The following is a 20,495-nucleotide window of genomic DNA, read 5'->3' as shown; positions in this document are numbered from 1 at the left end:
TTAACTGGAAAACACATTAGTTTATTGGTCTTATTAGCTTGTCATTAGCACTGTGCTGTGCAGGAACTTCCTGATGTCCTTCTTTCCGACTGTGGTGGTCTGCTGGATCAGGGCTGCTGGAAACAAACAGAGGAGCCGAGTGTGAGGACAGAGATCAACTGAGTGGGAGGATTAATGAAGAGTTTACTTCAAAAATAATGGGCAGCTTTAGGAGCACAGATGCACGCTGTGGTGCACATTCATGCAAACAGTGACGCCAAAAGCATCCACACAAACACCACATGGGGCTGGAAAACAGTTCGTATCAGTTACAGCTTTTATGAAACTGGTAATGATCTGAAACTGCCGATAAAATGTTAAAAGCCCAGTCAGATTTTTGGAGATTGATTCACACATGAAGGCGACTTCATGTAAGGAGTATTTATTAATGGAAAATAATTTAACTACATCCATGAGCCCCAACAAATAAGTTTAAATAAAGTGGAGCAGCAGCGCATTGTGTAAAAAGATCTGAAAGAATGAAACCATTAAAAGGAAGAAAAACCAGCAGAGCATGCAGGACAGGAGGATGGTGATGTCTAACCTCCGAGAGTGTAGGTGTAACTTTTACTGTTCCGGTTCCAAGACTGTTCCCTTCTCAGACACGTAAATGCCGTCCAAGAACTTCCTGATATCCTTATTTTTGACAGTTGTGGCCTGCTGGATCAGAGCAGCTGCAACAGAGAAGTTGGGGTGATAAGTAGCACATCACAACAGGATTACACAAGATTCAGGAAGGACTGTGTGACACACTGTTTGCTGTCTTTTTGGCTCCAAGTTCAAATTTCATCTCCAACGTGTTTACTAAGAATCTGGATACAAGTCCAGAAAAACCTGATATGTCCCTGAGGCAGCGGTCTCATACCTACCCTCCTTTTTATACATGCAGGTCGAGCTGTTTGGATTGTAGCATGTGAATCAAAAGGTAGTTAAAAAGGTCTAAAAGCATCTCACACTCGCATCTCACAGCTCCATCAGGGATTTACAGGAAAATCCACCTGCAGGAGCATTTTGACTTTAAACTCATTTTCAGAAATTATATACAGTCTTGAGTGGATTATGGTCAGGTGACAGTTTTTGGCCTTTGTTTGACATCAATATGATATTTATACTCACTGCTGTATAACAAAGCTTTGCCTTCAAAAGCTGAGCCAAATAAAAAACAACTAATATGGACAAAAACTAAAAATACAGATTCTGGAGAACAACTATAGACTAGCAAAAAAAAAAAAAAAAAAAAAACCCAACTGAGGTGGAGCAATGGGGTTTTTGTTCATCAAAGTAGACGTGCAAACAAGACCGTGCTCAGTCCTTAATGTAGAAGAGTGAAGGCGAAAAATCAACTCAAGGAGAAACTCAAACTTACAATAGTCTAGAAACACTGGTGAGATCAGACGCTGTTCTTCTCTGATTTGAGTTTATCCTCTTTCCATAATTTCATTTGAGAACCTGAACTTAATGTCTGTCAGATAATCGATAAAACCCTCACTGCACCCCAGTAAGGAGAACAGTAGGACTTTAGGTGGAGGGAAACTTGATCAGAAGTCAAGTGTGATAAACTGGATTAGCAGCTGCACTGATGTCCAACTGCATGTAGTGTGTACAGATGATGTGCAACAACTGTCCACAGAGTCCAGTTTTCCAACCATAAGGTCGGTGACAAACATCCGCTGATGTTTTATTCACTCTTATCTACACCGAGCATCAAGGTGACACTGAATCAGTTTCAGGACGGCTGCGACTGAAATAATGAAAAACTTCTCATCTGCTGGTGGAGCTTGACATAATCATATCATTTCATCCTATGGTGTAGAAAACCTAAAGAGGAAACAGCAGGCAGACGTACCAGAGTTGGACACCAGCTCAATGTCGTTACCCTCCAGGACCAGCTCGTCCTTCTGTGCGGCTGAGACTGAACACAGCACACCTGAAAGAGAACAAGGACAAAAGTTTAGTCTTATTATACAAAATTAGAAATGTTTAAAAAAAAGAAAAAACCTCCACTACATTTTCAGAAATATTTGTCTGTGTTTTGTTTTTTCTGTACTACTTGAACACTAAAGTGGCCCTCCAATGAGATGACAGTTCCACCAAATAATAAATATCCAGCTTCAGACATTACATCACCAAAATGAGGCGAGCTCAGGATCTTTAGATCTGCTGAGAGAAAAGTCGATATGCTTAACTGACCATGTTTGAACTCTGAGTGCAACTCCAGACTTCATCACAAATTAAAGAATCTGCTTCAATGACTCCACAAAGTCTGCACGTGCCTCACTCTCTGCCAATTCTAAATCCCTCCTCAGAGACTCACTACACCAATTAATCTGTATGTGCCTGGCGGGACTGTCGATCGAGGACGCTGAAGATATCTATCTATTCGGAACCGTGATAACAGGGTTCATGCTGATCGGAGTTGGCTTAGCCCTGGTTTATCGGAGAAATAAGAGAGCGGAACCGGCTGTTCAAACCCCCCCAAGGCTGCCCGCTGGAATCGCAATGGAACGAGGCGCAACCTCTCACAACGAACGTAATATGGTCAACACCTTTGAGACGCTTACAGCTGCTGTGAAGGCTCAAAACAACACCATTGAGCGTATGAGGGGAAACATCAGAGAGAGGCCTGCTCAAAATGAGACCCTTGAGCGACAGTTGGAAGACATCGCGGAACGGATCATTGCAGCTGTGAGGTCTCAGAATCAAAAGAATGACAACACCATGGAACAGAAGTTTGATACCATCATGGGGAGGCTCGCGACTCTCCAACGGGAGATTGAGAGGCCAGTGTCAGAGTGTTAAAGAGCAGCCTGAAAATTCTCCTGGGCTGCTCGCATGGAAATTAACAAAACCAACATGAACATTGCGGATCCCCATCACGGCGCCAGCTGCAGGCCCAAGGCTGGAGCCGAACAATCACTCCCTGATAACGACTGTGTTACGGCTATTCTTCCCATCCCATGCAAGGACACCTGGATTGGCTGGAGGACTGTTTACTTAGCCTGATAGTTCAGCTGAGACAGTGTCCTTCGGCCTATGGACACGCACACACATACACTTACACTGATAGGCACTCACTCATCCCCCCTCCCTTTCCAACACCTTCGATTCTTGTTTCCTGCGAGGGAACACGGCGGGTCTGTGTGCCGCGCTGGAATGGTAGCGCTGTGCAGGGCGGCTGCTGTGTTCACTTCGGATTACTCCTCACCCCCCACCCACCCCTGTGGCTTGTCATGTCTTCACAATGTTGTGCTGTGGACATTTATGTGCTTTTTGTGCAGAGGAGTTTTTTTTTGTTTCCTATTCTCATGCTGTCCTACCATGGAAGCATAGCTTGAGTAGGGGTCTCTTTTTTTCCTCTTGTACTTTCCCCATTGTAGTGTACATTTCAATGTTTTTTCTCTGATTCTACCAATCTCCGACCTGTATCCCCATGTAATGTTTGTGCTATATGTGTAAGGTCGGGGGGGGGGGGGGTCCCATTTCACTGCAGGGCAACCTGCATGTGACGAATAAAGCTTTGATTGATTGACAAAATAATTTCCTAATCCATAAATTTAACGAGCCCTGGTTTTCAAATCAGCCGTTAGCAGTTTTTGCCCAACCAGCAGCTCGTTCAGCTTCACAAGTGTGTGAATTTCATGATTTTAGTATGATGCCTCTTGGGCTTTGAACTGATGAAACAAAAGATCAGAAAAACAAGTCTTTAATGATCTTTAAAGATAATTTGACATTTTGAAGACTAAAATGATAAATTCACTGTGGTCCCTTCCATCTGGCTATTTTAACTTTTAATGTGTCACAAGTATTTGTGTCTAATCAACCACAAACCCAATATGAAGTTATACATAACTTCCAACTTCTCCTGACAAAGTCATTTACGCCACACCTCAGAAACTTTGAATATTTCTGGACTTCACACATGCCATTCTCATAAACATTTCCATGATGTGACGCAGACTCACCACCCCTCATTCGGACACGGCGAATGTATTTCTCTCCCAAGAAGTTCCTGATCTCGACCAGGGTGCCGCTCTCCTGGATGACCACGTTGATGGGGAAATGGGCGTACACGGAACGCATTTTGTACCGGAAACCCTGCAGTGGCACAAAAGCATGAGAGGCAAACAGAATTGATGCTGGAACAATAGGCAGGGTCAGCCAGAAGCATGCACAGGGTTTATAACTGGACCGACTGAAACAAGCATATCTGAGCTCTCACCAAAGTGACTCCCTTGATCATGTTCTGGACGTGGCTGCAGATGGTGCGGACTGTGGCCAACTCCTTCCTGTTTCCCCACCATTTATCCACACGAAGCTGAGGAAAAAAAAAAAAAAAAAAAAAAAAAAAAAAAAGCACAGCAGCTCAAATCACTTGCATGAAACAGGTGTTGAAGCAATCAGCCCACATGTGAGCGAAATACTGGCCTTGCAGACCGCCATTGGAAAATGCAACCACATTTACCTTTTGCAGTAGCTGCTGTTTACCTGTTGCGATACACTAACTACACCCCGGCTAACAGCCTCAAATCTGACAGGAACACATGTCAGAACACCAAAAACCAACTCTGTCGTCCAAATGCATTAATGTCAGTATACACTTACTATACAGCAAGTGCAAACCACACAGACTATTGGACACATTCTAGAGGTTTTAAACGAGGGGCAGCACGGAGGTGTGGTGCTTAGCCCAGTAAGAAGGTCCTGGGTTTAAATCCACTGGTTGGCCAGGGTCTTTCAGTGTGGAGTTTGTATGTTCTCCCCTTGTTTTGTTCTTTCAGAGTATCCTGGTTTCCTCCCACACTTCCAATATATGCCATTCATCCGCTTCTCCTTTTCAGGGTCACAGGGGGCGCTGGAGCGTATCCCAGCTGTCACAGGGCGAGAGGAAGGGTACACCCTGGACAGGTCGCCAGTCTGTCGCAGGGCTAACACACAGAGACAGACAACCATTCGCGCTCACATTCACTCCCGCATTCACAACTATGGGCGACTTAGATTGATCAATTAACCTAACCCCACTAATTGCATGTCTTTGGACTGTGGGAGGAAGCTGGAGTACCCGGAGGGAACCCACGCAAACACGGGGAGAACATGCAAACTCCACACAGAAAGACCCCGGCCTGATGGTGGAATGAACTCAGGACCTTCTTGCTGTGCGGCAACAGTGCTGCTGTCAAATATATGCATGATACATTAATAACAAAGTGTGCCATAGGCGTGAATGTGAGCATTAACAGCTGTCTGTCTCTCTGTGTTAGCTCTGCAATAGACTGAAAACCTGTTCATGCACCCTGCCTCTCGCCCTATCACAGCTGGGATTGGATCAATTGAAGAAAACAGTTGGATGGTTTCAAACGCTGATATCATCTCAGTCACAGCCAGTCAGATATTTCAATAGTTTCCCTCTAAAATTAAAGACTTTTTCTACAACTTGTTCTTAGCACTGTTGACACCAGCCGTGTATGTATTAAACCTTTTTTTCAACAGTCATATAAACAGCCCTGTACAAAAACTCATTCTGCAATCCACTTATGGCACTTTTAGGCAAAGCACATAACTGGCTTTTAGGATTACTCCCATTTTAAGACAATAAATTGACATTTTAAGCCCTTTATCTACAAACTTCGCACTGAGCAGAGTAGTTTGAAGACCCGACCAGTTCTTAAAGCACTTTTCTAAATGATGCAGTTGTTAATTTTACATATCCAACCTCAACCAAAACAACTCACTATTTAAATCTGAAAACTTATACACTCTAAAATCACACATCCTTAATACCAAACATGTGTGATGCCCTCCTGCCATCACATCCTGGGGCTGCTAACTTCACTTTAAGTAACTTAGCATTATTCTGGCTCTTTCATACCTTCTTCTGTTTCTTGCCCAGCAGGCTGAGCTCCAGGTTGATGTGGTTGAACTCCCTGGTGAGCTTGCCACGGGGGCCTTTGACAGTCACAGTTCGGCCCTTCAGCCTCACCTCGACTGCCGCACAACAAGCACAAATATAAAAAAAAAAAGGTTAGAAGCTACATAAATACATCTGTGTGGAAAACTGATTTTCCCCTTACCATTGTCGGGGAGGTCGACAGTTTGGCTGCTGAGAATGGTCTTCATTCTGTAAAGAGACAAAATAGGTGCTTTCAACTCTGAAAAGTTTGACTGGCTAAAGATTCAGGCTAAAGCGTGTATGCCTTTATATCTGTGATATTAACAGCTCCACAATGACTGTTTACTAAAGTTCGGACTGTGAGATACAGGCACACCACACTGGTGTCAGCAAGCTTTAGCTACAATGCTAACAGAAGTAAGCATTAGATAGCCGACCAGCTCCTTTCATGAGATACCGATACAGTAAAAACGTTAGAAATTGTTAAATAACACCTGAAGCCGCGCAAACGCCATGTTTAATATGAGCATTGTTGAATCCGCTGTGGGCCTCAGCGCTTACAGAGCGCCAGGCCTCAAGCATCAAACCTGATTAAAACTAACATCATATATCCCGACAGAGCTAAAGTAGGCTACAAATACAGATTATGGCGAGAAGTGTAACATATTCTCAGTGTGATGGCTCAAAATCGAGCGAAATATAGGTTTAAGAGACATAGATGTAGTTAGATGAAAGCAAGGCAACAATTTTTCGGTTATCCTCACCTCGCCGGTAGCAGAGGAAAGGAGGAAAGGACGACGTCACCACGCAATTGTACGTGCCACCAGCAGGCATTACCAGACGATCGAGGAGCGCATATTTTGGATGTAAATATTTGAACAGAGGTGTCGCAAACCACCAAAAAGATTCCAAAAGTTAAAGAGCAGCGTTTTCTGTTGTTATTTTTTACTGCAAGCTTTTCAAACATTTTATTTAGCTTTGCTGCATTCGAGTGGCATCGTACAGTCTACATTCAGCACTCCCAGAGACGCGTTCACTGTCACTTCACTGCAAAGGGATTTCAACATTATAACTGATGGGCGATTTCGCTTACTTAAGTATTGTATAATATTGAGTATTGTCTCTCAATTTGAATCTGATTCAATTTGTTAAATAGTATTTAAACATGTTTTCATGTAAGTCCCTTTCAAATTATCATCATTAATGGCCATCTTTTAGTCCATCTGTTGCCTTATTTTGTTTTAGAAATTTTTTAATGCTGCCATAATGTTATGTTCCAGCTCGTCTAGTCTTCATTTTAAAATATATCTATAACCCATTAAGTTCGTAAAAAAATCACCTACGTTGAAATTTTAGCTCATTTTTTTTAAAGAATACTTTCCAATTCTGTCCGCTTCACGTGAAGCACCAGACCAAAGCAGTCGTTCACCGAGGTGCTATCCCAACGTTAACCGCCTGCTAGCCAAAGTCATGGCGCTACTCAAGCAAAGTTGTTGCGTAGCGGGTCGTTTCTCCACAAACCACCTATGGCTGAGTCCCAGATGCATCCCACACGTGAGTAGTTAAATTCACAACTCAGTCTAACAAACTTGGGCTCGGATAGTCTATTAACGGCTCCAGCCGGTGAAAAAATCTGACTGCGGGCTTCCCAGCTGGGTCTGTCAGGAGGCCTCTGACAGATTGTAAGTGTCTAAGCGAATATGTAGTTTAGTAGCCGGAGTCGTGACCACCTTGTCAGTGTGAATTGCCGTGTGTAGAAACACAGAGAAGCTCCTGAACTAATCGTCAGTGTTGCTCTGCAGGTTTACACCAGCTGCTTATCAACCAGACCCTCCCCGGAGAGAAGTGACAGAAAGAAGGAGCTGCTCAGAGACGACGGGCCTGACCTGCAAGACTTTATTTCAGGGGAATTATCTGAAAAAAGCAAGTGGGCTGAGTACAAAGGCACCCTGAAGAGACAGAAGGGAGAGAGGTGAGGCTTCAGGCCCCGGGGAGCTTGAGCTTTGGTTTGAGTCCATGTTAAGATGCTGGCATGTCTGAGTTTTAAACTCATGATCACTGACAAAAATAAACAGACTGCATTTCACTTGTAGCAGCTGTTGGATTATACTAAATGATAGGTCGACTATCATTTAGTATAGAAATCAGCATCTGCACGTTTATTTTGTTCTGTTAATGCACACAAACAGAAGCTGAGTCTCTGAGTCCAAAACTTCATCACAAACACTGCTATAAGCAACGCTGTTAAAGCTTCAGTAAAAGCTAGTCAAAATGTTTGCATTAAACATTCAAATGGAAAAATGGATTTCAGAGGAAATATAAAAGTGTTTGTTGGATAATGAGCTGTTGGCCTGCTCGGCTCTACCATAAATGTGCAGACACATGCTATAGAGAACAGTTCAACACCATAATGAGCATTAAAGGCGAAGTCGACACATGCAAAAAGTAACGGGCGCTTGGTTAGCGCCCTGCAGCCAGTCACAAAAGATGCAAGTGAAGTTGAGATTAAGAAAACGACTGTTTAGTAGCAAAACGCATCCAAATGCATGCAGGATTTTTCATCATAGAGCTCAAAATACAGATGAGGACAAAGTTATTACATGTAGGGGCATCAGGCAGACCTGAGAGCCTGCCACTAATTCTCAATGAGCTCTTCCCCGTACTGCAGGCTCTGACCTAGCAGGTTTCTTTATTATCAGTAAACGTTTTTTAGCAGTATTTAGACACAGATACTTAGAGATGAGAGCACTGTTAGACACCGAGCTGTCTGCTGTTGTTCCTGTCAGGCTGCGGCTTCCTCCATGGTTGAAGACTGAGATCCCCATTGGAAAGAATTACAACAGGCTGAAGAACACCCTGAGAGATCTCAACCTTCACACGGTAAGTTTTCCGTCTGTAAGTTGTCAGGCAGCCCAGCTGCTTTTTGGCTGCTGTTAAAGAAATGTTTGAGGTGCAACTAATGTGATCTTTGAAGGTCTCCGCTGATTCGCCTTCACACTGCTGTAGCACTGACGCACTTATCAAAATATTGCAGTTTCTCAGCTCACTGAACGGCACATGCTACGTTTTTGACTATTCAACCTTCAACAGAAAGGCTGAAAAATGTTTAATAAGATAAGAAAGAAATTTTGAAATTCCCGTGTAACAGCAGCCAAAACATTAAACAGCCCATTAAAACAGTTTAAATGCAGTAGGATAGCTCAAAAAATTCCAAAGCTTCCAGCACCCAGTTTGGATTTCAGCAGATGGCTGCCCCTTCCTGAGCCTGGTTCTGCTGGAGGTTTCTTCCTGTTGAAGTGTTTTTTGTGTTGTTGTTTTTTTTGCCTTCCCTCTGTCACAAAGTCCTATCTCATAGGAGCTCATCTGGTTTTGGAGTTCTTTCTAATATTGTTGGGTCTTTACCTTATGATATAAAGCATCTTTAGATGACTGTTGTTGTGATTTATGAATAATCTGTCTGTTATCTCAGGTGTGTGAGGAGGCCAGGTGTCCGAACATCGGGGAATGCTGGGGAGGAGGAGAGTACGCCACAGCCACAGCCACCATCATGGTGAGTCTCTGCCGCTCTCTGAATTTACTTCCAGTTTTTGAAGAGGGCAAAGAAGCACTTTAATCTTTAATATTCACCATCTGTTCTTTTATGAACTGGCGCTGCCATATCAGTGTTTTGTATTTGTCTGGATTCTTTGTTCTATTTTAGCGAGATAATGTATTTGTGTGTGTAGCTGATGGGAGACACATGCACCCGTGGGTGCAGGTTTTGCTCAGTAAAGACAGCACGTCAGCCTCCGCCTCTTGACCCTGACGAGCCGTACAACACAGCCAAAGCCATCGCCGCCTGGGGACTGGATTACGTGGTCCTCACCTCGGTCGACAGAGACGGTACTAGTTTCTTACCTGACTGTATCTGCATGAGTCTCTTGCTGTTGTGCATCAGCAAGAATTACATGAGTGACGATCAACTGCATTGCAATTTGTAGAATTTAATAACATAAAGCTGTAAAGAAATCAGACTGTTCTGGTTTTAACTTTCAGTTTACAAATACAAAAATGTCCACAAATTAAAGATAAAATTCAAGGCATTTTCAAAATATTATATATCATATATATCTTAGATTTTTCTTCTCTCTGTATTTTTGTGCAGATATTGCTGATGGTGGAGCGGAGCACTTTGCTAAGACGGTTACTAACCTGAAAGAAAGGTAAACACGACTCCGCCCCTTTTGGATTTATTACATTATCTGAATGTCTTTGTAAAAGCAACTTTGATCCTGCCTGCTAGAAATCCTCAGATTCTGGTTGAATGCCTGACTCCTGATTTCCGTGGAGACCTGGCAGCGGTGGAAAAGATCGCCCTGTCGGGATTAGACGTGTACGCCCACAATGTGGAAACAGTGCGCGAGCTACAAAGGTACTGAGGGATTTTTAATAGACTGTAAGTCCTCAGAGTCAAAATCTGAGCATCTAATTTCTAGTTCTGCCATTAAAAAGCTTAAATTCATGGTCATAAACACACAGTATAAAGCAGGCTCGTGTGAAGTATTGTTAAAGTTAATAACAACATGCAATGTCGTTACACTGCAGTAACACATGTTGACCAGCAGGTGGTGCAGCAGAGACATTTCTCAGATGCACAGTGATGTTTGTCGTGTATTTACAGGCATGTACGTGATCCCAGAGCAAACTTTGATCAGTCTCTGAGCGTCCTGAAGCACGCTAAAAAGGTCAAACCGACGGTGCTCACCAAGACCTCCATCATGCTGGGGCTCGGAGAGACTGACCAACAGATCGTCAGCACTATGACGGGTGTGTAGTCCGCTGTCTCACGCACACACACATTATAAAAAATCAGACAAACTCTACAGTTTTCTGACAGGATGTCATTACAGAGTTGCGAGAGGCAGAAGTGGACTGTCTAACACTCGGGCAGTACATGCAGCCGACCAAACGCCACCTAAAGGTAAACACTCCTACTGCTGTGCTGCTGGCTACAGACACATTCACTCTGACTCTGTGCGTGTCTTTGGGATTTAGGTGGAGGAATATGTCACTCCAGAGAGGTTTGCCCACTGGGAAAAAGTTGGCAGTGATATGGGCTTCACCTACACAGCCAGCGGACCACTGGTGCGATCCTCCTACAAAGCAGGTGAGAAGTGATGTTAATAAATGTTTATTAGTATTTTTTGGATATATTAATATTCAACATGTCCAGCCAGTGTGCAAAGAATATTAAATCTCTATATGAAATCATTTTAGTTACATATTTTCAACTTTGCACTTCTGGAAACATATTATAGACTTTGTCAGATAAACATTGCAATTTTTTTTTTTTTTAAAGAGACGATCAGGTGGGGAAAAGAGTGCCTAATGAAGTGCACAAATCATCCTCGTGACTGTCCAAAGCCAACTAAGCCAAAAACATTCAAATAAAAATGGAGATATTAGGTCAGAGATAAAAATAAAAACAAAACACTGTGATCAGGGATATCAACTATAAGCATAATTATATGATTACAAAGACAAAAGAGAGACAGTTAATTTGTTTCAGTTAAGAAGAGAAATCATGTTATTAAACGTGGCTTTGCATTTTCAGACAAATTCAGCAGTAAAACTTGGGCCAAATCACTCAATAAAAATTAGATCAATTCACGTGGTGGAAATGAGCTTCCTCTGAAGGGCGGGTGGGCTCCCCCTCAGAGACAGGAATGTAGAGCTCAGTCATTTCGAAGGGAATCGGTGTGGAGCTGCTACTCCTCCTCCTCCTAAATGAGGTATTTTAGGTATGTCCTATTTAGAGGAGGACCTGGGGCAGACCCCACAGTAGCCTTAAGAGGTTATCTCTCTCAGGTGAATTGGGAATGCTTCAGGGTCCCCCATGGAAGAACTGGGATAAGTGGGCAGGGAAAGTAGGTTTGGGGATCTCTGCTTAGACTGCTGCTCCTGTGAACGGGACAAGAAGCAGAGGATGGATGAATTCAGTGCATTTCTTCTTTTCTTTCTTCACAGGCGAATTCTTCTTAAAGAATCTACTGAAGAAGAGGGAAACAGAAGCAGCAGAATGAGGAGCCTGCTGTGTGCGTTCAGCTGTACGCAGTGACAAAATGAGCTTCGTCCATCTGTAACGTAATGCACCGATTTAAAGTACAGCACAGGAAACATGTTTAATATTAGTACAATGTTTGTGGGAGGCATTAAATAAAGCTACAGAAGTGACAATAACAGACTTGTAAGTACAGGGACCATACTCTAACTGCTGCTCTGTGTTCCCTGAGAAAAAGCCAGAGGGCTGCATTTTAAAGAGACTATCAAAGAACAAACAGCAGACACGTTGGGTAACCCGAGTGTCCACCAACTCGCCCAGCTGTCAGGAGCAGAGGCTGTAATTTGCTTCCGCTCCTTGGGGATTCCTAAATCCCATCCCTCGTCTCAGTGAACTTTGGGTTTAAAAAAAAAAAAAAAGCTATGTTGAGACAACGCCGGTCTCTGCGATTCTTTTGGTCCTGGTAGAGCTCACGCTGAGATGTTTCCATGTTTTACACAATCCTTTTATTACCCATTATTCTTACAGATGCATCTGGAGATCAGCACACTGCAGTCCTATGCTAAAGGCTGATCTAAAGAACTCCACACAACAGTTACAGTTATAACCTCTGGTCTCCTCCCCCCTACAGTAAACACCCCCACAATGGAAATACACTAGTACAGTGGCCAAGGGTGCTGACACCCTGACCCCATCTCCTTTTAAGGTAGTGTCCCTTTGCCTGCCCCTCACCCTCAGTAATTCTTGCTTCCTGGCCCAGGTTGATTGTCCTCCTGCCCTGCACCCCAGTTCTTTGTTCCCATTCCAGGCCTTCTTACACCCATTAACGGCCATATTGTAATATTACAATCAATCCCAAACTATATTCTCTTTAACTATGATGTATATTAAGGAATCTATTCTCAACAGCTACTGACCTTTAACAGTGGGCTCTGTTCACGATCACCTTGTTGTGGAAGTTTTCGATTAAATAAAGCCTACAGACGAGCAGTAGCTAACACTCTTTAATCCAAACACACAAAGACAACAGACAACCAAGTTGGCGGAGAGCCTGCATGACCGCGGGGCAGACGGTCAGCAGAGTCTCCCTGAGCCTAGCATGGCTCCCAGTTAAATACCTTCTTCAGGAACAAAAGGCAGTACGCAGCTGTTTCACACCTTAAGGTTCACACTCCCTTGCTACCTCCCAGAGTCCTCGAAGAGACAAAAGACTCTTCCTGTGGAGTTGTCTGCGTCCACCAACTTCCTTACTAGACCCCCACCATTTGTCTTACTGTATGAGTGTGAGACATGTTAAAATCCAGTGGCACCAAGGCATTATACAATAAAATAATGTGATTAATACATAAGTAAAAGAAATTCCTATACAATCTTCATGTCTGCTTCTTTAGAACTGATTTAATGAAGCGGGATCCTTTTTTTTTTTTTTGATCAGTCTTGTGATACAAAAACAAGAAGCACCATCCATCCTGTACTGTGTGGAAGAAAGGTACAAAGCAAGGGCAATTAGCCTCCCAGCAGGTAAATGGGTGGCAAAAGATTTTGATACCCGTGTATTTGCTGAACAGCCAATTTGGAAGAAAGTGCACTTTTTCTAGAGTAAAACAGTGTAAATGTCACAGCTGGACAAGAAAGATGTTTGTGCTGCACACCGATCAGTTCAAATGTACATTGATATTTATAGAAATAAAAGTCTTAAAGGTCACATTTTTGCAGTTTGTCATTTCTTAATTATTTTTTTTTTATTATTACTTTTGAAACAGACAAAACAGAAAAATTAATTTACTTGCATTGGCCCTTTTGAGTAAACAGCCACAGATATTGAGGACAGACTAACATACAGTAGATTTATAAAAAATACTATAAGTATAAAATTTGTGATTTAGAACAATAGTTGATTGTACAGTAAATATAACACTCAGGCTGATAGTGTTCATCAGAAATCAGTCCAACAGGTGTACCTGATATGTGAAATGTATAAAACTAACCGCATATGGAATGCTTTAATCAAAAACAAAAAACAATCATTCACAAATTTTGGATTCAAGGATCAGCAGCTCTCATCCAATCCCCCCCACACACACTGTTCATCGGGCATGATACAGCATCTGAGGGAGAAGGATCTGGATTGTTTCACCAGCTACAGGGGGGGAAAGGCTAGGAGGAATCTGCTGCATGTTGAGTGATGAAGAAATGAGTTTCAGACTTTTGCTTTGCTGGTGGGAACGTCGCTGGCAGTGATTCGAGGACCAGCAGCTGCTGGAGTGTAGGGGATTCGTGCTGGTGTCACCTTTTTACCGATGGTCTCAATCTGCAGACAGGAAAACAAACAAACCAAAAAAACCAAAACTTAAATACTTTGGATTTTTACATGATGGAGGGGTTGGAACTTTTTTTTTTTTTGTAAATCTTACCTGGAAGCCAAGGCTCTGGAGATGAGGGTGAAGGTGGTCCAGCACTCTGCGGCCATCAAACATGAAAGCCGGCTTCAGCATGTTCTTGTAAATCTTATCGTAGTCCAGTTCCTGTGGTGGGATTAAGCAGATATGACTATTAAAATGTTTTCTCACATATTCCTCAAATACGAAGCATTTAAAAAAAAATAAAAGTAGTAGTAAAATGTAACTGGGACCTTAAACATGTCCCACTCTGTGCAGATGACCAATGCATGAGCGCTCTGGCAAGCCTCATAAGGGTCTGATGTCACAGTCACCAACTCAGACACTAAAAATGAAGAACAGTTCAAACAAATTAGTGTTAGTGAGTGCTGCTTTAGTTACTGATAAAGCAACTGAAAGTTACTGAGATCTCAGTGGCATCTAAGAGAAGCAATATCTAATGTGGTTCTCTCTGCTACAGCTGCCACGCCCGCCTGCTCTTCACACCTGCTGTTTGTGAGGGACAGCCAATCAGAAGAGAGGAAAGACAAACACTTTCTGCACCAAGGCCCAGTAAAAGCCAAACAATGATCATTTTGAAATGTGAATTGTACCAAAGTTCAAGAATGAAAATATGGAGCAGGAATGGAGCAAAAACAGGCGATGTTTAAGAAGTTTAGTCGCTTCTGACATGGTGTGTCCCTATCCTATCTTAGGTTCTCTTGAAAATGTCCTTTACACCCACCCAAAGATAACATTGGTGGGTGTAGAGGACATGATATACTTTGTTGGCTTAAATTCTCCCCAACAGACAATTTGAACTATTACAGCACAGTCAGAGTTACAGTTTTATAAATCTTATTAAATACATCCTGGAATTCTGGTTTATTTTCAAGTCCTATCAGATTTTATTATCAGAAAAGGAGTAGTCATTTAATAGTTTTGATCTTAAAGGTGTTTGATTATAACATCATTACCTCTCCTGTCTGCATGTAAAGTGTCAAGCTCGAGCCCGTAACCAGTTTGCTTAGCAATGCCCTGTACAAAGGTAACACCACCCACAGAGCAGCATCTCTATAGCTCACTTATTACCACATTACAATCATGTTTATTTAAGCTGTCTGCAGCCAGGTACTGAAGTGAGCTGAAGGTGTCTTTACACTAAACCACCTGGTTCACTCATACAGACATGAAGTAAATCAGGGTGTTGACAAAAATAAACTACACAATGAGTTTTTCAGTACTGCACTGGAAACTGCAACCTGCAAACTGCACACACACCTCTCTCTGGGTTGTCCTCGGAGATGCTGGGCTGGGAGAGGTCGTGAATGATTTGCTCTTTAAGGACTTTGGGGTCATAGATGAACAGCTTGGCGCCCTCATCCATCAGGTACTTAGAAATGTAGATACTGGACGACTCCCTGGAGTTACACAACACACGTGCACCTTGATGTCAGCTCCAATCGAGGTTACAGTTCACAGATGCACATTAAAGCAGTCAGCAGTGACTCTGCAGGTTTTGTATGTACAAAGAGCAAACCCAGGGTTTGAAATGGGCTCTTCATTATCCTTTCATACACTGAGGTTTATGATTAACAAAAGTTTAACAAAGCCATTTCAAGTGAATCAAAACGGGAAAGAAATGGCCAAAATAAAAGGAGGAGACCCACCTCGTGTCACCCGTGTCCTTTTTGAAGGAGAAGCCCAGCAGGGCGATCTTTTTGCCGGTAACAGTGTTGAAGAGACAGTCGATGATCCTGCAGGCAAACCGTCGTCTTTGGTACTCATTCATGTCGATCACCTTAAAAAAATAATAATAATAAAATAAGTGCTACTGTCACTACTCAGTACTAGATGTACAAGTTGTTTAATTGGAAATAAACAGTTATGTCCAAAATGTTCTGCATTGATTCTGCCACAAAATCTCCCTTAGCCTAAGGCGAAGTGTTCAGTCATTCGGGAGAGGCTCTGACTTCAGCCACTACTCCTCATCTAAAGGAGCGTCGCTCTCACCTGCTGCCAATAGGAAGCCACCTCAGGCAGGTTGAGGGCCTCGCACAGATACACCAGATTCAGCACATCCTTCTGGAAACAGCTTCCACCGAAACCTGTACGAGGCATCAGAAACAGCAAAGAGATGAACGGGAAACATTCGTACATGTTCAGCGGATGTGAAAACAAACTGTCTCTCACCTACGCTGGCTTTAAGGAACTTGTTCCCTATTCTCTGGTCCATGCCGATCGCCTTGGCCACTTCCTCCACGTCGGCTCCAGTGGCCTCGCACAGAGCACTGATACTGTTGATGCTGCTGATTCGCTGTGCCAGGAATGCATTAGCTGCCTGCACACAGACACACAGGAATACTCGTTTAGCTCTGTGATAAGGACAAGTACTGTGATAATCACTTACACACTTCTCATACACCAGGCCACTCAGCGATGACAGAAGGAGACTCACAAATCCAATTAAAAAAAAGTTTTTTTTTTTTATCAAACGAACAAAGACCTGAAATTGAGCCGTGGTGTGTGTAATCAATGTGATCCGTAGTGCAAGTGAATGCACGAGTCAAGAGATGGTGCATTCAAGGACATTTAGTCCAACAAGCAAACCAAGAAGCCACAGAAATCAAATGTGACTCAGGGCAGGAGAGACGCCCAGCAACTAACTCCAAGAGCTTTTATAGAGCACTGGCACTGGGCGAAGATGTTACTGAATGGAAACATTCAGCCAGAGCGCTTCTCAATTTCCTGCATAAAAGGACCGCTTCACAGACAGACTGAAAGGTAGGGTGGAGTGGATCGTCTCACACACATGAAATAAATAACTAAATACAACGTTTTCGCTAAATGAGTAACAACTAGCTGATTAAAATTGATCATAGAAATTAATTGACAGCACAAAGTAAAAGTTGATGTCTTAATAATTTACACAGTTTATTTTCTACAAGCAGAGTTCATCTATCTGACCCTTTTTCCATGTTTTATATACCCTTCAATATACGGATTAAATAAAGAGCAGCTATTTGGAAACAGATTAATAAACACAAATCTAATCTATGTAGTTCTGGTAATTTATTTTTTTTATTGACTGTTAAATATTAAAAATATTAATCATGAGATATTTTCCAAGAAAACTGGCCTTTTTTTGCAAACGATTAATAAATTGCTACAACAACCAACAGATTTACGAAACTGTTCTCTGTGGTCGACCTCACCCAGAGGTTCACTCACCAGCTTTGAGAGCTCAGATGACCACGTGTTGGTGGTGATGATGCGCTCCTTGGGGACCCAGTGCTCATATACAGCACACAACGCTCTGATCGCCTTTTGACCTTCAGCAGTCTCATCTCCACCAATCAGGACGCGATCTGGCTCCTTCAGATCCCGCACCGCCGTTCCTTCTGCGAGGAACTCTGGGTTGGACAGCACCTGAAGCGGCAGCACAACTTTAGAAACAAGCAGCTCAGCAAAGGTCGAAGAGCTTTGTTCACGTGACGGTACGCACTTGCAGGTTGAGGCTGGGTTTGGTGTTGGCGTCAAATATCCGTCTAATGCTCTCGGCGGCGCGCACTGGCACCGTACTCTTCTCCGTGACAATCTTGTAGCCGTCGGACATCTCGACAATGCGCCGGGCGCACGCCTCGATGAACTTCAGGTCAGCCGCGCGACCTTTCCCCATCCCGTAAGTCTTTGTTGGGGTGTTCACCTGGAGGAGTGCAAGGAGAGGTGCAGTTTAATTATGTCAGTGGGCCAAACAAGCAAAACCAGTGTGTGATGGAGAACCCTAATGAAATTTTGGTCGATCATTATCGGCCTGTGTTGAACTGTATATTTGGAACAAGATAGAAACTTAATGCAGAAAGGAGAAAAGTGGAGTAAATTAGAAACTGTGTCATTACAGAGCCGTTACACATCACAGCTGAGCAGAACGTGTTCTGCATAGCATGTTACATGCGTTGCTGAGAAGTTAAATAATAAGGCCACAATCTCCTCTTTTAAATACAACTGAAGACTGACAGACATCTTTCACTTATATTCAACCACCGAATATCCAGGATCAGTCGGGCTCTAGGGCTGTGTGTGTGTGGAGCTAAATGATGGACTCACAGAGATAAAGACGAGGTCTGCGTCCCTGATAGCCGAGTCTATGTCTGTGGAAAAAAACAAATTTCTTCCTCTGCATGATTCAACCACCTCCTTCAGTCCAGGCTGAAATGGGAGGAAGTGAGAGGCCGTGTTAGTAAGACAGCAGGAAAAATAAACGTGAAGAGTGCAACACCAGCTCACAGTGACCACTGACTAACCTTAAACTACTCACGATGATGCAATACACCGTGGTCAGAGTTGACGTAGAAAAGTTGCAACACAGTCTGGAAGTAATTTAGGTTTCATTTTGTCCATGAGGTGGAGCAATGTTTAACAAAAACATTTGCCTGGAACTGTTGCCTGGCTACACCTACTCCTTTAACACTTTAATGAATCTGAACACTTTACTGCTTTTCTGAGATGCTGAATATTAATCTCAAGCTGCACATATCAGGATAATAGCCTATGACCTACTCCTGCTTGTTAAAGTTTAACCAGATCTCTAATAATTAATCTTGTCCTACTATCCTCAGCGCCACGTTTTTTGTTTTTTTTAAATAATGGCACGCTACCTCATAAATGGGCAGAGTGTCAGAATTCCAGGCCTTGATTCGGGACTCATTGACGTCCACAACAGTCACTGTGATTTCCGGGCACATCTGGGCGATGACGCTGCATGTTGGGCCTCCTACGTAACCCGCACCAATGCAACAGATCCTCTTTATTTGAAACATCTGGGGAGGACACAACACAGAGCTATAAAGTTATCAAGTGAACACACTTCCCTGCAAATAAAGAGATAAAGTACCCATCAAGCAAGCCTTATTTGTACACATTTCAGTGCTTGCCAACAGCTTATCAGTGGGTTTGCCAGATAAGAAAATAAGAGGAGGGGGTCCCAAGGAGTCCTGGACAGTTTTTGCTCCAAATCACTTAAAAAAAACAATTTATAAGGATTTGAAGATGAAGAGTAAGTAGTAATCGATGATCTCACTCATAATTTCAGCTTCATAACAATACAATCTTTGTCAACAAAATCTTTTTTTAAAAATGAATTTGCTATCATGAAAGTCGGTATGTATATGAAAAAACATGAAAAAACTGTGGCTCAAATAGTCGAGGACAAAACATTTTAACAGCATCTCAAACATATTTCTAATAGTTTAAACGTTATAGATCCAGTTTCTCTGCAGATGATGACTGGAATATTAGTGCATAAGAAGCAAGTAAAACGCTACCATCCAACTATCAAAATAACAGAAAATTACAGTAATGACTAGTTCCGTCACAGGAAAATAATTGCTTTGCTGATGCCTCAACTTTACAAGTCAGGTAAGCTGATTCCCTGTTACACTCAGAGGGGAGTGGCTCCCCTCAAATAATTAGATTTTCTGTCTAAAATCCTCCTCGGGAGTACTTCACCTCCTCGGTGGTGCCGCGGTAATAGTTGCCAGGTGCACAGTTGTAGCCTGGTGGAATATAAAGAGCCTTTTATTGCAGCTCAGCCACGTCAAGCAGAGATGAAAAATGAGCCCTTTATCGGTGATGCCTTTCACTTAGTTCGCGTTAGCTGCCCCGCGTTGATGTGGCACATCGACAGGAGAACGATGAAGCTACTTTAAGTTCTGTTCCTTCAAACAGGGAGAACTAAACACGAAAATGAATGAGTGGGTAAGTGTTTGTTGTCAGCGGGTTAGCTAACGGTTCGTTACCTCTGCCAGCTCGACAGTCTCTGAACTTCAGTAATGCGCAGACTGTGTTAGCTCTTCCGCTAAATGTGTCCTGTCCCGGCGTCAAACCCACGGCCACGGTTCCGTTACACACGATAAATGAAAGCAAACCAGAGCTCGACGTATAAAAACCACACCAATGAAATCTCTGCAACAACTTTCCTCACCTGGACCTCAACCTAAAGTGAAGCGCTTCTTCGGAGAAACCACTATTTATTTACTGGTCAGACTTCCGGCATCATACCTTCAAAGTAAAAGCATTTTACACCGTTATATAGAGAGCTGTGGTTAGAAGTTTACAGTCATCATGGACATGAATGTAATGGTAATTGTTC

General features: G+C 42.9%; 3 protein-coding genes across 4 annotated transcripts; 1 reads left to right on the top strand and 2 right to left on the bottom strand.

The window, feature by feature from the left end:
* Nucleotides 1–6,262, bottom strand: rpl9 (ribosomal protein L9). 2 transcript variants are annotated; one of them, XM_023153016.2, is made up of 7 exons: nucleotides 6,108–6,262; nucleotides 5,906–6,021; nucleotides 4,259–4,354; nucleotides 4,002–4,134; nucleotides 1,886–1,966; nucleotides 584–713; nucleotides 1–113 (listed from the first exon to the last, which is right to left on the bottom strand). In XM_023153016.2, exons 1-6 carry the CDS (start codon nucleotides 6,151–6,153, stop codon nucleotides 607–609), a joined length of 579 nt encoding a protein of 192 aa, XP_023008784.1. In that variant the 5' UTR covers nucleotides 6,154–6,262; the 3' UTR covers nucleotides 1–113; nucleotides 584–606. The 2 variants fall into 2 exon arrangements, with proteins under 2 accessions (XP_023008784.1, XP_004564357.1); XM_004564300.4 differs by having other exon boundaries at nucleotides 1–116; nucleotides 6,108–6,261.
* A 1,045-nt stretch (nucleotides 6,263–7,307) lies between these two features.
* On the top strand, nucleotides 7,308–13,671 carry lias (lipoic acid synthetase). The gene is made up of 11 exons (XM_004564302.6): nucleotides 7,308–7,480; nucleotides 7,729–7,898; nucleotides 8,713–8,806; nucleotides 9,396–9,476; nucleotides 9,652–9,808; nucleotides 10,071–10,128; nucleotides 10,209–10,337; nucleotides 10,587–10,732; nucleotides 10,816–10,886; nucleotides 10,961–11,072; nucleotides 11,933–13,671. Exons 1-11 carry the CDS (start codon nucleotides 7,397–7,399, stop codon nucleotides 11,986–11,988), a joined length of 1,158 nt encoding a protein of 385 aa, XP_004564359.4. The 5' UTR covers nucleotides 7,308–7,396; the 3' UTR covers nucleotides 11,989–13,671.
* Nucleotides 13,672–13,673: 2 nt separating this feature from the next.
* ugdh (UDP-glucose 6-dehydrogenase) lies at nucleotides 13,674–20,366 on the bottom strand. Its single transcript, XM_004564303.5, has 12 exons — nucleotides 20,143–20,366; nucleotides 19,003–19,164; nucleotides 18,452–18,553; nucleotides 17,850–18,050; nucleotides 17,576–17,773; nucleotides 16,538–16,685; nucleotides 16,358–16,452; nucleotides 16,015–16,145; nucleotides 15,626–15,765; nucleotides 14,599–14,690; nucleotides 14,381–14,491; nucleotides 13,674–14,277 (listed from the first exon to the last, which is right to left on the bottom strand). Exons 2-12 carry the CDS (start codon nucleotides 19,162–19,164, stop codon nucleotides 14,167–14,169), a joined length of 1,491 nt encoding a protein of 496 aa, XP_004564360.1. The 5' UTR covers nucleotides 20,143–20,366; the 3' UTR covers nucleotides 13,674–14,166.
* Nucleotides 20,367–20,495: the final 129 nt, after the last annotated feature.

This window comes from Maylandia zebra, linkage group LG6 (assembly GCF_041146795.1).
Source record: "Maylandia zebra isolate NMK-2024a linkage group LG6, Mzebra_GT3a, whole genome shotgun sequence".
Classification (NCBI taxonomy): Eukaryota; Metazoa; Chordata; class Actinopteri; order Cichliformes; family Cichlidae; genus Maylandia; species Maylandia zebra.
Note: the sequence above shows the minus strand (reverse complement) of the source record. Positions and strands in the feature narration are given on the sequence as shown.

Coding starts and splice junctions, on each gene's coding strand:
- rpl9 (XM_023153016.2), bottom strand. CDS start 6,153: ATGAAGACCATTCTCAGCAGCCAAACTGTCGACCTCCCCGACAATG. Junction 4,355..5,905: donor TGGGCAAGAAACAGAAGAAG/GTATGAAAGAGC, acceptor TTTTTTCCTCAG/CTTCGTGTGGATAAATGGTG. Junction 4,135..4,258: donor TGATCAAGGGAGTCACTTTG/GTGAGAGCTCAG, acceptor GTGCCACTGCAG/GGTTTCCGGTACAAAATGCG.
- lias (XM_004564302.6), top strand. CDS start 7,397: ATGGCGCTACTCAAGCAAAGTTGTTGCGTAGCGGGTCGTTTCTCCACA. Junction 10,338..10,586: donor ACAGTGCGCGAGCTACAAAG/GTACTGAGGGAT, acceptor GTGTATTTACAG/GCATGTACGTGATCCCAGAG. Junction 10,887..10,960: donor CGACCAAACGCCACCTAAAG/GTAAACACTCCT, acceptor TTTGGGATTTAG/GTGGAGGAATATGTCACTCC.
- ugdh (XM_004564303.5), bottom strand. CDS start 19,164: ATGTTTCAAATAAAGAGGATCTGTTGCATTGGTGCGGGTTACGTAGGA. Junction 18,051..18,451: donor CAGACCTCGTCTTTATCTCT/GTGAGTCCATCA, acceptor GCACTCCTCCAG/GTGAACACCCCAACAAAGAC. Junction 14,691..15,625: donor CGAGGACAACCCAGAGAGAG/GTGTGTGTGCAG, acceptor CTTCATTTTTAG/TGTCTGAGTTGGTGACTGTG.